This window comes from Marmota monax, unplaced genomic scaffold, assembly GCF_021218885.2.
Source record: "Marmota monax isolate L192 unplaced genomic scaffold, Marmota_monax_Labrador192_F-V1.1 WCK01_AAM20220418_F8-fsc00015, whole genome shotgun sequence".
NCBI classification, from domain to species: Eukaryota; Metazoa; Chordata; class Mammalia; order Rodentia; family Sciuridae; genus Marmota; species Marmota monax.
Genome location: NW_026692194.1, coordinates 23,823,982 through 23,839,684, shown reverse-complemented (window position 1 = coordinate 23,839,684; position 15,703 = coordinate 23,823,982). Strand labels below are relative to the sequence as shown.

General features: G+C 34.8%; 1 protein-coding gene across 4 annotated transcripts in view; it reads left to right on the top strand.

Annotated features, from left to right (window-relative positions):
* Positions 1–15,703, top strand: part of Eml4 (EMAP like 4) — a 137,905-nt gene that overhangs the window by 94,735 nt on the left and 27,467 nt on the right. For all 4 annotated transcript variants that reach the window (XM_058573568.1, XM_058573565.1, XM_046425276.2 and 1 more), the window contains 7 exons: positions 2,584–2,679; positions 6,752–6,886; positions 6,999–7,134; positions 10,525–10,676; positions 11,903–12,028; positions 12,115–12,246; positions 12,942–13,009. In XM_058573568.1, the coding sequence (XP_058429551.1) occupies positions 2,584–2,679; positions 6,752–6,886; positions 6,999–7,134; positions 10,525–10,676; positions 11,903–12,028; positions 12,115–12,246; positions 12,942–13,009 (845 nt within the window). The remainder of the gene's footprint in view (positions 1–2,583; positions 2,680–6,751; positions 6,887–6,998; positions 7,135–10,524; positions 10,677–11,902; positions 12,029–12,114; positions 12,247–12,941; positions 13,010–15,703) is intronic.

The following is a 15,703-nucleotide window of genomic DNA, read 5'->3' as shown; positions in this document are numbered from 1 at the left end:
TTTTGTTAATATACACTGAAAAATGAGAAGTTAGCTATTGCTTTTTTAATGGCTAGCATTTTAACCTGAGTACTACATTTGTTTTGTAAAAAATCAAGATAGGAGGCAAGCGGGACACTATGGCACACACCTGTAATCCCAGAGGCTCAGGAGGCTGAGGCAGGAGGATCATGAGTTTAAAACTAGCCTTAGCAAAAGCGAGGTGCTAAACAACTCAGTGAGACTCTGTCTCTAAATAAAATACAAAATAGGGCTGGGGATGTGGCTCAGTGGTCAAATGCCCCTGAGTTCAATCCTGGTACCCCAAAAACGATAGGAAGAAAGAGGGTTGGGGCACACCTGTAATTTTGAAGACTTGGTAGGCTCAGGTAAGAGGATCTCAAGTTGAGGCCAGCCTCAGCAACTAAGCAAGACTGTAAAGCAAAATAAAATAAAAAGGACTAGCGTGTAGCTTAGTCGTAGAAGGTCTCTGGGTTCAACCCACAGTACCACAAACAGAAGATAGGATCAATATACTACACTTAATTGAACTTAATTTTGTTCTATCCTGAGATAGGATTCTAGAATAGTTGTAGGAAATGGTTGGAGGAATATGTTCGTAGTATAGTACATTTTGAAGTAAACAGTAGGATATGCCTTCATTTCAGTTTGAATCATAGGAGAGATCTATCTTTTAAAAATTCAGACATGAAATTTGGCCCATCCTGCAAAATCATTGGCTTTTCTTGGTGTCATAACAGAGCAAAAATCATGAAATATCTGAATTAATGCAACACATATTTAACATTTTGTGTCTGTCAATCTCATGTAATCCTAGGGGAAAAATAAGACAGGATGTAAATAAATATAAGCATTTTCTTTTTTCTTGAATTAATATGTAATGATGATTATAGAGTATGCAGGAGACCATCTACATCTTAGGTTTTATATTTTTAAATTTCAAATATAAATACCCCTTAGAATTTATTGGTTCTCACTTACACTTCAGAATACATTTATGTGTTCATATGATCTCTTTAGTTCTCAGTTGTCAGCAGCTGTATTCTGTTATGGGAGTTTTGTGGGACATGGAAGAAGGGACACTTTTAGAGCAGAAAATAAATCTGAATGAATTTAGGAATTTTTCTAGCTTAAAGACATTGAATGTCAGAGGTCTAACAAATCAAAATTAGGAAGAAGTAATTTAGAAAAGAAGTATTGGCATTACCCCCAACCCCCATGCCCCAATCTCTATAGCAGGAACTCTTGCTGTGTTTTTGGTAGCATTGTTATAGTGTTACAATGGTCTTGAATTGCTCCATAATCTTTTTCTGATTCTTATATAATTCCAATACAGGCTGAGATAAAGAGAAGACTAAACTGTGTCCTTCCTTAGTATCTCTCATTCTTCCTTTACAACATTGTTTCCCTAATCCAGAGATATTGCATTATTTCTCTATTCTATATACAAAAGGAAGCACATTCCATAAGTGCTACTAGAAAAAAAATTGTTTAATACCATCCATAGTTACTAACCTAGAGACTTAAATTATATGAAAGAAAATGGTTTCAGGAAAATAGTATTTAGTTCTGTTTTTATTTATTCATGTGAATATAAGATCACAGAAATTTGAAATTAGCAAACTTTAAAATAGTACTAATTTTATCAATAGAAAATTTATAAAATTATGTACATTTCTTCCTACCTACTTCATGGGAAAACACCTTGAATATTTTCCAGCAGCACTGAGGAAGCATAAGCCAAAGGGATTAGAATATCTTCAGAAAGAACTATTTGCCCCAGTGGCTCAGGGGGCTGAAGCAGGAGGATAGTGAGTTCAGAGTGAGTCTCAGCAATTTCGCAAGGCCCTAAGCAATCAAGGCCATGTCTCAAAATTTAAAAAAACTAAATTAAATTAAAAACAACAACAAAAGGGTGGGGATGTGGCTCAATGTTTAAGTGCCCTGGGTTCAATCCATGCTATCTAAAAAACAAAAAGAATTATTTGTTGTCACTAATTAATAGAAGTGACTAAATGGCAAATGGGAATCAATCTAAGGGAACAATTTAAAAATAGGGGAAAAAAAATAAGAATTTATATCATGGAAGAAAATATAGTTTTAGTAAATAGTACATTCATTATGTTTCAGAGAACATTATGTTTAAAAGATTTTGGATGATCATACTGTTGGTAGTTAGTTTTTTTGTTGTTTTGTGGTGCTGGAGATTGAACCAAGGTCCTCATGCATAATAGGCATTTTCTTTCCCACTGGGCTACATCCCTAGCCCCTCTGTAGGCAGTTTTAATAATGGATTTTCCTACTTAGAAAGTAAGCCCTATCTCTGGGCACGGTGGTGTATACCTATAATCCCAGTGATTCAGGAGACTGAGACAGTAGGATCACAAGTTTGAGGCTAGCCTCAACAACTAATTGAGACACTCTCTCAAAATTTTAAAATAATAATAAAAAGGGATAGGAATGAAGCCTAGTGATAGAGCAATCCTGGGTTCAATCCCTAGGGCCACCACACATACATCAAAAAAATAAAAAAAAAAAACTTATTCAGGAATTTTTAAATGCCTTTAATTGATTTTTATTTAGGATTCAGGTGTCCATTTGTGTGTTATTGATGATTCCAATGAGCATATGCTTACTGTTTGGGACTGGCAGAAAAAATCTAAAGGAGCAGAAATAAAGGTAAGTCAAAATAATTTTTAATTGAGTATCATCTTTCAGAGTACATGATTTGTTTGGCAGGTATTTGGAGCCACTGTGATATGTGTACCTTTAAGTTGCAAGTATAAACACACTGGGCAAATTCATCAGATTTACTCATTTGTAAATATTTTATGGTGTTAACACTACAGTTATACAAAATAAAAGTCTAGCGTCTTGAAGTAGTTTCAGTATTTCAGACATTGTGTAACTGAGATGTCAGTAGCACAGTGGGTAGAAGGATGTCTAACAATTAAAGACTCAATACTCTACTTGACTACTGCTGCTTTAACAGATTTGTAATTAATTTTATTCAATATTTAAAGCTTTAGAAATCTAGAGGAAAATTTCACCCTTAAGAATGTGGCTGTCGGGCCAGGGTTGTAGCTCAGTGGTAGAGCACTTGCCTAGTATGCGTGAGGCACTGGGTTCGATCCCTGGCACCATATGAATGTATGAATGAATGAATAAAGGCATTGTGTCCATTAAAAAAAAAAAAAAAAAAGAATGTGGCTGTCATAGGGCTAAGGGTATAGCTCAGTTGGTAGAGTGCTTGCCAAGCATGCACAAGGCCTTGGGTTCAATCCCCAGTACCACCAAAAAAAAAAAAAAAAGTGGCTGACATAACTGAAGTGCATATATAATAATTAGTTTTTTGGTTAAAATTATGTTTATAGGATTATTGTAGAAAATGCTGTACCATTGATAATTGCTGTAGAATAGTGTTGATTTGTTGTGTGGATCAAGCTATATCTTGTAAGAGAAAATTGTCAGGTTAGCTTGTAGCTGTGTTTATGTAGGTCAGAAGTGGCCTTCTCCCGATGATGGGCTTTCAGAGAGAGAATGTAAGAATGTTTTTAAAAAGCCTATGACCTGTTTGATTCATCCCTAAAGAATAATGTATTTTTCTTTCATTCCTGTCTTAGAAGTTTTGTTTTGCATAAGCTTCAGGCTTTCAGCTTGTTGGTTAAAATAGATGTTATTATGTTTTCATGTGTAAGTTAGTCTTCTGAAGAAAGTACTTGTTCTATTTGATAAAATTGAAACAACTATAAGCTGTCAGGAAACCTCAAACTTTAAAAAAAAAAAAAAATCAATGGAAGACATTGATTGTCTTCCAGTCATCATTTAGAGTAATTTAAAACAAGTAAGTAAGTTGCACCAAAGTGAATAGTGAATTTTGGTCCTTGGTAGTAAGGTCTACCAAATGAAATACATGGTTTTCCTCCTGCCAGCCATTCGTCCATATCCTTCCCAGGACATTAAAGGTATCTGTTGCTCTGAGTTCTATTCCAGCCCTTTACTTGTAACTTTACTGTCTATCTCCTGAGTTCCACATCCATTATTTATTTCCAACCCAGATCTCTTACAAGTTGAATTCTTAGTTCTAGAAGCCTGCTAGATAGATATCTTTATGTGAAGATACCACAAGTTAAAATTTACATGAAAATCTGTTGATTATCTTCTCTAGCCCAAACCAGTTTTATCTCACAGTTATTGACAGTATGTTCCACTTAAGTGCCCAAGCTTTATCTCACTTCTCATATTTGTGTTCTCCAAAGTCTGTGTCCTAAATGTCTGCATTATACCTCTTTCTAATACAGGTGACTGCAGAACAACTAAAGTTAACTTTAAAAAGAGAACATTGTTTCTTCTTTGGGGAGGAAAAGAAAAGTCTTTATTAAAGAATAGAGGGGCATTTTGCCTAAGGAATGACTTGGCAGAAGCTAGATCACTCAACTCTCTCTCCTCTTAGCTTCTCCTTGTGTGTCAAACTTACTCTATTCTACTTTAGATAGACTCTATCCTTGCTTAAGTCATTAGGATTTGAGGAACTGATAAATAACTTATTAATTTTTGTAAACTTGAGACTGAATAAGGCAACTTGAAAGCTGTAATGATAAAAATTAAAGAAGACCTACCTAATAATGGAGCAATAGTGTATATTATGGACAGAATATGGTATTGTAAAGATGTGACTTCTCTGCATATTGATACATATAGTCAACATGGTAAAAAAATTCCTGCAAGAAACTAACAAACTGAATATATCTGAAAATATAAAATGGTAAGAATAATCAGAACAATTGTGAGGAAGAAAGAGTAAACTTGGACAAGCCAGGTGTGGTGGCACACACCTGTAATCCCAGCAACCCAGGAGGCTGAGGCAGAAGGATCACAAGTTAAGGCCAGCCTCAGCAACTTAGTGAGACTCTGTCTCAAAGAAAAAATTGGAAAAAGAACTGTGGGTTTAGCTCAATGGTAAAGTGGTCCTGTGTTCAGTCCCCAGTACAAAAAAAGAATAAAAGAAAGAATAAACTTAGAGGACTTGAAATATGTATGTCATTGTCTATTATTCATTGAGTCATTGTGGTACAAGGATAGAAGAACAGATGGGGGTAATGAATAGAGACATACACTACACAAATCAGCTTGATTTATGGCAAAGGTAGCAATGCAGTGGGCAAAGATTAAGGCTTTAAATAAATAGTAACAGTACTGGAGTAACTGGATATCCATATGGGAAAAAATTAATCTCACAGCATTCACACAAGATCAGTTTTAGGTGGATTATGGATGTAGGTATGAAAGGTCCACAGCTTTTAGAAGAAAATATAGGAGGATACCTTCATAAGTAGATTTCTCAAATGTGACACGTAAAATTATTAATTACAAGTGGGGGAAAGTGATAAATTAAGAATATTTAAAAGATAACATTAAGAATATGAGAAAATATAATACATTATTTCTAGTAGAATATTCATGTTCATAATATGTAAGGAACTTTTGTATTTCAGTAAGAAAGACGGTAGATTAGCAAAACATTTCAACAGGCACTTCATAAAGTAAGATGATTAATAAACATGATAAGATGTTCAGCCTTATTAGTTATCAAGAAAATTCAAATTAAAACCACAGTGAGATATTACTGTGTACCTACAAAAGTAGCTTACATGAAAAGGACAAAAATACCTAAGTTGATAAGGGTGTAGAGTAACTGAAACTCTCAGATACTGCTGCTAGGCATGTAAGTTAGTACAGCCAGTTTGGAAAACTGTTTGGCATTATCTACTAAAATAGAACATATGCATATCTACTGACCCAACTCATTCTCTCCTGAGTATAAAACCAACAGAAATATATTCATTTCTTTGCTGGAGGACAAATAGCAGTGTCTTATGATACTTATGATAGCCAAAAGAAATTCTAAACTACCTTAATGCCAATCACCAGAAGAATGAATAAAACAATAATGTGGTCTTTTTTATACAAAAGAATAGTATATAGCAATTAGAATGAACAAATTACAACTGTACATATCTTCACAAATAGATCTCACAAGTGTAATGTTCAGAAAACAAGGCAGACTTATGAAGGAATACATTATTATGTTTCTATTTAAATGAAGCAGACAAAGTTCTCTCCTACTGAGAATCAAAATAATGGTTTCTTCTGTAAAGAGAGAATAGCTGGGGAGATGACATAGGGTTATATTTCTAGAATATTTTTAATGTTCTGTTTTTAGCTTTGTTTCTAACTTTAAGACAATGTACATTGCTCTTGTATTTGACAGTTTTAATGTGCTTTTCCTGAGTATGTGATAAATTAAAACAATTAAACCTATAACTCGTATAAATGTCTTCCAAGTGCAACATTTTTATGAATAAATTAGCAGTATAGAAGTATGAGGTCATTTGAGGTCTTAAAATTTATTATTAAGCCAAATGTAATGACACATATCTGTAATCCCAGTTCTTGGGATGTTGAGGCAAGAGGATCATAAGTTTGAGGCCAGCCTCAGCAACTTAGCAAGACCCTGTCTCAAAATTAAAAATAAGTAAATAAAAAGGGCTAGGGATGTAGCTTAATGATGAAGTGCCCCTGAGTTCAGTCCCCACTACCAGGGACTATTATTAAAAATTTTCAGTAGAATAGATCTTGGAAGAAAAGGCATTTCCTCAGAAATTTTCCCTGTCTTTGTCAGGAACTATAATTGGTACTTGATCGCAGTAAGAATATTCATTTTTCTGAAGCTTTATTTCTCTTTTCACAGACAACAAATGAGGTTGTTTTGGCTGTGGAGTTCCACCCAACAGATGCAAATACCATAATAACATGTGGTAAATCTCATATTTTTTTCTGGACATGGAGTGGCAATTCACTAACAAGAAAACAGGGAATTTTTGGGGTAAGGATCAGAATACTCTATAGGACTATAGAACTTAAATTTTTTTAATTGTTGAGTAAGTATAAAATCATCATACCAAAGGGAAAACTTAAAAATTTTCATTTATTTGTAGAAATATGAAAAACCAAAATTTGTACAGTGTTTAGCATTCTTGGGGAATGGAGATGTTCTTACCGGAGACTCAGGTGGAGTCATGCTTATATGGAATAAAACTACTATAGAGCCCACTCCTGGGAAAGGACCTAAAGGTATGGTGTTCTTATATTAAACTCATTCTATATAATTCTTACATAGTGCTGTTGCAGTCCCAAATCCCAGAACAGGAGAGAAGGCGTTGCAATGGAACAACATAAGGGTCATCAATATACTTTTCGTTTTTAAGAATCTTCATAATCTTGTAATGAGATTATTTAGTTATTTATTAAGCATATATAACTTTCATTAGCCTCTGGCATATTAATACAAAATAATTAGATGTAGATGCATATACATTTTAAAAGTATAAAGGCTCACTCTCCCCTAGGGTGGTGTTGGGGTAGCTGTAGACAGAATGCATGGCCATGCAATGAGATAGGAAAGGGAAGAAAAAAAGCCTTTGTTCCCAGCCCTAGTTCTGGGCCTTGACAGTCTTTCTGCATTTCATGAAAACAGTTTTCTTCACAAATATAGATATGCTTGGTCCTTTTTCTTTTGTGGCAGAGGGAGCCACAATTGCACATGGTAGGCAAGTACTCTACCACTGAGGTACATCCCCAGCACACAGGTGTTTGTGCACACACCCCCTTTTTTGAGAGGGGGGCATCAATTTTGAGATGGTCTCACTAAGTTGCCCAGGCTGGCCTGGAATTTCAGATCCTCTTGCCTCACCCTTCCAAGTAGCGCAAGTAGCTGTGCCTCCACACTTGGCAGGATGTTTTGTTCTTAATGTCCATTTGAAACCAAATATATGGGTTGATTTTGCCCTTTTTCTATAGTAGATGAACAATAAACTTGAAAAATGTTCAGCATACTATGCACTTCTTTCAGAGTAGAAGATGAAAAGAGAAAAAATGGAGACATGGTTCTAAAACTATGGGATCACAAACAAAGAGAGATTCTTTATCACCATCTCCAGGCAGTAACAGCAGACATAGAACTAGCTGGCCAGTCAGTCCTTGAGGATCTACCAAAAAAAGAGAAAGAAAGGACGTGATGGGGAATGAATCTGGGGATTGGCAGAGCAATTTAACTTGTTTATCCTTTTTACCCTAAACACACTCAAGCTACCTCCTTACCTGTTGTGTCCCTAGAGTCCCTTCATTAGACCACAGAAAGCATCCTGAGTTTAGAGTAAGAGAAATCCCACCCACCATCCCGCCTATAAATTCCAGCACATCCAGAGGCTGAGGCCAGAGGATCACAACTTCAAGACTAGCCTAGGCTACTTAGTGAGACCTTCTCTAAAAATTACAAAAGTTGGAGGTGCAGATGTAGCTCATTGGTATAAAGAAAGCACCGCTGGGTTTAGTTTACGATATTGGAGGAAAAATAAAAAAGGAAGAATGAAACCCTGTTCCCCTGCTCAGAAAGACCGACTTTACATGTCTGTCTTTTTCAGTAAACATTTCCAAGAATACTACAATCTCTGGCATTTTGAACTAGGAGTTTGAAAATTGTCAAACATTTTGAAAGGAAATTACTTTAATCTTACATTGCAGTGTCAGTATAGGAGTAAAAAGAGTACTGTTGATTAAAGCACTATTTTCTCTGAATTGTGGAATTTAAGCATCATAATTGTCTTGTTATTGTATGGATTTTTATACTTTATTTTTCAGGAGTTATATAATAGATTGTTTTAATTAATGTTTTTCATATCCATTCACCTTAATTTCTAAGCCTGGCAGTTGAATTGAGTTAAATATATGCAGTCATTTAAAAAATCATCCTTACTGGGGCTGGGGTTGTGGCTTAGCAGTAGATGCCCTTTTTCTGTTGGGTACCTCAGAGCCAATTGATAGATACTGTGTGACTGTCCCACCAAACACATTGTGGTGTTCAAAGCTTAGTATTTTTAGGTAATGAATATTGATGTGAGCCTGCTGAGTGTTATTGAAGTAAACTTCAATAACAAGTTTATTGAAGTCTCTTGCTAATCGGGCAAGCTTTCCTCTAAATCAGAAAAGTCTCTTCCTTGCTCCTGCCAGTTACACCTATCCATTAAGTATTTGCACTACTAGCACATTCATAATTGAGAATTTTTTAGAGTCATCTCTAGCTGAATTTTTTTCAGATATCAAAACCTTACAGATTTTAGATAATTTTAAAAAATATAATGACAGCGCAAACAGAAAATGAATTTAAAAAAAGACAACCTCAAATTTTAGTTTTTATTGGGATATAATAGTACACATACCATAAAACTTATTCCTTTGGAAGTGTACTATTCAATAATTTTTGGTATATTCAGAGTACACCACCATCACCACTGACTTCAAAACATTTCATCATCCCCAAAAAGAAGCCCTGTACCCACTAACAGTTATGGCCATTCCCCTCAGTCCCTTGCCTTCTAGCAGCCTCTTATCTACTTCTGGTCTCAGTGGATTTCCCTGTTCTGTACATTTCATATAGAGTTATGTAGAGTGTGGTCTTTTGTGACTGACTTAATTAGCATAATGTTTTCAAGGATCATCCATGTTATAGCATTTGTTAGTACCTCTCTTTTTTCTTTCTTAATATTGTGTGTACATACCACATTTTGTTTATCCATTCATCAGCTGATGAACAATTTTAGAAAATGAACAATTTTTAGACTTTTAATGTTTTTTCCCACTTTTCCTTTTGGTCATGTGTAAGCAAGTATTTACCTTCCCATTTTGAACCTGGTAATTAATTCTTCAAGTCATCATCTTCCAAAACACTTTCCTCTTGCACTACTAGCAGTTTCAGTCTACGAACTGAGTAAGCATCATGAATACCAAAGAGAAAGGCTTGAGTTTTGTAAGCTTATCTTGACCCTTAATAAAGGCAATCTGATTAGAAAATAAAAAATGAAGGGCAAAATATAATCAGTTATCACACATGATTTTACTTAAAATATTGTTTATGTACTTATGTTGTCCCTCTCTGAGTACTTAGTATTGTGGGCATACAAGAAAGTCCAGCTGTCATTTAGCCATCACATTTAGCCTGATCAATTTCTTAAATACTAAAATTCTTTTCTGTTAGTTGATCAACAGCTACTACTAGGAGCATCCATTGTCCACCTTTGCCCCAGGAACTTCCTTCGTGTCCATCTCAACAGATAAAGGGAGTAATCAAAAGAGTATTTCCATCCTAACTACTATATAAAACAATTATAAGAGATTACAGTCCAAGTTTGAGGTTAAGATACATTTTATAACCTCTTTGTGGAATTGTTATTACTACTTTAGTTTACAGTTTTGATACATTATTTTAAAATAATTTTAGAGTAAATAATGACATAAATGCAGAAAATGGTGTTAAGTCTTATGTTTTACTACTTGCTTTGCAGATTTCCTGAAACTAGGTTTTAAATTATTGAATCATGAACTTCTGCTAAAGCTTTTTCTAGAAAGACACAAAGTCTGATGAAAAGTGTTATCACTAGTGTTTTTACTTTTCCCCCACTATATTAGGTGTATATCAAATCAGCAAACAAATCAAAGCTCATGATGGCAGTGTGTTCACACTTTGTCAGATGAGAAATGGGATGTTATTAACTGGAGGAGGGAAAGACAGAAAAATAATTCTGTGGGATCATGATCTGAATGCTGAAAGAGAAATAGAGGTAAGGATGGAAATGGAACATAAACATATAGAAATATTTAAGCCTTTACACTCATGTATTTTGTACATGTTAAGATAACTTAAACATTCTTATCATTTTATTCCCTCCCTGTAGAAAAGTTTATTATTGTACAAAATAGTTAGTTGTTAAAAATTAATTCAAAAGAATATTAAAAATAATTCAAAAGAATTTTTAAAATGATCAGGCAAACAGTGGGCTTAATAAGAATTGCTAATTATATGTGGATGTGTCTGCTTCAAGCCACAGAACAGGTATAGCCATAAAACCTGACAGTTACCATGTGCTCATTGAAAGTTTGCTAATTGAATTGTGATCTTGGAAAGTAAAATGGTTAAGACTAGTATTATGGGGATCAATGATTCTTTTTTCTTTTTTAAAAGCATATAAAGCAGGATTTATTTAAAAGCGGGTAACATAGACTCCTCCCCAGAGGGAGAAGGGGGCCATAGCTAGTATCCTGGTATCCCAGGAAGTGAAAGTGTAGGACCAATGATTCTTAAAGCAGAGCAAATCTCATAGAGATTAATATTGCTCCTATTTTGTTGTTGTTGTTCATTTAAAATTTGAGTCTAAGCTCAGTGTTTTTTCTAAACATAACTGGCTTTCAAGTATTCTCTGAAGAAGAGGATTCTGAACTGGGCATGGTGGCACACTTTTGTAATCCCAGTAACTCAAGAGGCTTAAGAGAACCACAAGTTTGAGGTTAGCCTCAGCACTTTAGTGAGGCTGTGTCTCAAAATAAAAAGAGCTGGGGATGTGGCTCAGTTCCAGCACCCCCCCCCCCAAAAAAAAAGCAGAAGAAGAGGATCCTGATAGTACTCCTTGGGTTTCATTTACAAGAAGATAATACAGCTGCTTTATCACAACTTTATAAATTCATAGTGGAAATGCCACTTCCTTTACGATTGTTTTTTCCCCAAGCCTGAGTTCAATCCCCAACACTACAAAAAAATAAAATGGATTTAAAAATAACTGAAGCAAAGAATATTGATAGTAATGCATCATAACTTCTGTGTAAGATAAAATGCATTTATTTAAACAAATAAATTACTAATAGTATGAGATTACCATATTATCTTCAAACTTAGAATTCTGTCATTTATTATCCCATAATTGCTTACAGCTGTAACTTCAGCCATTGTTCAGGTAATAACTAATGCTTATTAGTATGTATAAGGTAAACTTAGAAATCTGTTTTTTCCTAGGTTCCTGATCAGTATGGCACAATCAGAGCTGTAGCAGAAGGAAAGGCAGATCAATTTTTAGTAGGCACATCACGAAACTTTATTTTACGGGGAACATTTAATGATGGCTTCCAAATAGAAGTACAGGTACGTTTATGATGTCAATGATTAACTGAATATTTTTGATGGTACCCTTTGATGTTTATAATGGTGAATGTCTTTTTCATTTTCAGGGTCATACAGATGAACTCTGGGGTCTTGCCACACATCCCTTCAAAGATTTGCTCTTGACCTGTGCTCAAGACAGGCAGGTGTGCATGTGGAACTCAGTGGAACACAAGCTGGAATGGACCAGACTTGTAGATGTGAGTGGAGCAACATGGAATTAATAGTTTCCCCACAGAAACTCCTCACACTGGCATTTGGAAGCAGCAAAGGGGAAAAAGGACTGAGCATTATGGTTTAGTAAAGGGCCAGGGGTAAGAGGGAATTGTTTAGTGTCAAGGTAAAATATGAATCCTTTTAAAGAAGCAAGTTAGCGGAGTGAAGCTCATTTTTTCTGTCAATTTCAGTAGTAAATATCAAAGATTTCACATATTTATAGCATAAATTTATTATGGAATATTCTGGTGGTGGTACAGTTGAATTCAGTAAGTGCTGCTCACTAACAGACTCTACTATCTTCTTTTTGAGTAGTCTCTTGCTGTATTTTCTCCCTATTCCACCCAGATATCCACCTTTTCTAGCCTAAAAGGTGTATACAAGTTGCAGCCACTAAAGAACTATCTAGATGTTGTTATTATTCCTTATGTTGTTTCACTGCCTAGTCACAAGCTGGTTGCCCTTTTCCCTTACCATTCTACCAGCATATCTTACCCTTCATGCTTTGAAATTCTTTTTTCTTCTCATATCCATGTAGTGTTTCACATTGATTATAGTAAAGTTGATCAAAATTTCATGTTTATATGAAATGAGTTATTTTCAAAGATTTTTTTCCACTGTCATAGATCCAGGGAGACCTTCTTATGTACTCCCCAACAGCTGTCTGTCTCTCTTCTAGGAACCAGGACACTGTGCAGATTTTCATCCAAGTGGCACAGTGGTGGCCATAGGAACGCACTCAGGCAGGTAGGGTCTTTGAGTGAGCTGAGTAATCGGAAATGGTGGGATGTTTAAATGGTTATTCAGGAATGTTCTTGATCTGATCTGGAAGATTGATCTTCTAAGTGGCACACTAATATGCTCATTGATCTTATCTGATATGGATGATTGTTCAACCAATCTTTATTAAGCACCTACCTACCATTTGCTATATGCTATTGTGGGCATTCAGGATAAGAGCAAAACAAAAACCTTTGTGGAGCCCACATTTTAATGTTTGTCAGGAGTGGAAGCAAAATAAAAATTATAACTAATTATTTTAGAGGGGAGGGAAAATAACAGTGGGAAGTGGGGTTGCAAAATGATGAACAGGTGGTCAGGGATAGGCTACATTGAGAAGATGATAGCAGACTCCATTCTCCTTTGTAAAATTAGAAATATCAGAAAATTTCTCATTACCTTTTGTGCAGGGAAGGGATTTGAAGCTAATATAACCTAGTTGAGTTTTTATATATTGTTTATGCTATAGTGTTTGCCATCCTGCCTTTTTTAATGATACACAGATACATATTGAAGGTGTATTTTCTGAAATCATTAATGGCCTGGTCTTGCAGACCTTGGATATACCCTCTAGGATTATTTAGTAATACATATTTATTACTGTATATTTTTAACTAACTCCTACTTAACTGTTGCTGTTTGCAGATAATCCTATAGTTAGGAATTACAAATAACTTAATTTCATTTTTAAGGGTGCAGAGGAAAAAATAAATGTCATTTTCACAAAAGTTAAAACCCATTAAAAATGTAAAATGCTCATTTCTAATGGAATTGTAAATATTCAGATAAGTATTTTTTTTATCTGACTTAAACATTTGAAATCCACTAGCTCATTTACTTCTAATAAATTTAGTCATTTAAAAGCTTTTTAATAACAACTTTTCCCCTTTAACTTTGGAATATAAATTAATACCTGGAAAGTGGAAACAGTCAAATTTCTTCTCAAATATAGTGCTGCAGATTCTATTAGAATTATGGAAAAACAAGTCTTTAAAGCAAAAATAAGTAATTTGGAATGTTTTTGAAATATTATTTGAGTGTTTCTAAAATCTCTTAAGTTTTAGAATTAAGCTGTTTGGTATGCTAATTGGTGATAACTTGCAAGTATTTAAGGCTCTCCTGACTCAAATTTCCCCGAAACTCATGCCAGTAATAGACTTTTACCAAGTTTTAAAACATTTAGACTTGGACCAAATATATGTATGATAGGTTATTTTGCAGAATTTAATTTTAAAAAATTATTTTGACCAAAAATTTGGTCTTAAGTACATTAGAAACCACCTAAACTATAGCAGTTATCTGGTTTTAGGAAAACAACAAAGGATTCATTTCAGATCTGTATTTTTAGTGGCTGAACAAATACCACAAATGCAAAAGTCATCAAAATTAGAGTAAAAAAGTCATTTGCTCAGCATCAGATCATGTGCTAAATTTTTTTATATATTACTTTTAATCATCATCAAAGTGTGACAGAGTGTTTATTAACATTACCATTGAGGATAAACAGGAAACCAAGACTCAGAGTTTCAGTCATTTGCAGCTAAGCTGGGGTCAGCACTCAGGCATTTCATGGTTCCAGAGCTTATCTCTGCTCAATCAGTGCTCTTTGAGATGTTCTTATTCATGTTTATAGCACTATTCAGCAATAACATAAGAAAAGTTTATATTTGATGGTTAAATTATTAACATATTTTGAAAGTATTTACTATATATATAAGAGAGTTAAATAATAAACAGTATAATACTAGAGCATTAATTCATGAAGCCATTGCTTGATTGGATGAAGAGAGATGTGTGTTCAAGTATGCATACATACAAAGTCTCAGTTTTAAAAATTTGCTCTGATTAAAACCCAGTGAAAGGGCTGGGTTATAGCTCAGTTGTTAAGAGTGCTTGCCTCATATGCACAGGGCCCTGGGTTCAATCTCTAGCACCACCAAAAAAAAAAAAAAAAAAAGAAAAGAAAGAAAGAAATTACTTTCTAATATTTATGTAGCTGTGAATACATCATTGAAAATCTTTAAATGAAGTCACTCAATTTAAGTGACTTATGCTAAAGTTAAGCTAGTTGTTTCCTCTTGGAATTATAAGTAGAAAACACTTTATAAGTGAGAGAGATGTAATAACTGAATGAGTAATGCTGGCAGTCTGTTCTGTCTCATGTGGAGTTGGGGACTGTTTTGAATCCGAGTTGTAGTTATCAGTGTTCATTCTGTACCTTATCTTTGGTTTCACATCTGGTTAAGTTCTTTTGATTTGGGGGGAGCTTTCTCATTTGTTTTTATTTTTGACTTTGTATGTGAATATCTATCCTATCTAAAACTGAAAATATATTAATGTAGATTACTATCACTAACTTTTTTTTTTTTTTTTTGGTACCAGGGATTGAACTCGGGGGCACTTGGCCACTGAGCCACATCCCCAGCCCTATTTTGTATTTTATTTAGAGACAGGGTCTCACTGAGTTGCTTAGTCCCTCACGGTTGCTGAGGCCAGCTTTCAACTCTGGATCCTCCTGCCTCAGCCTTCGAGCTGTTGGGATTATAGGCATGCACCACTGTGCCCAGCATTATCACCTTGTTTTGTTTTGTGGCTGTGGTGGGGACTGAACCCAGGGCCTTATGCATGCAAGGCAAGCACTCTGCCAACTGAACTATATCC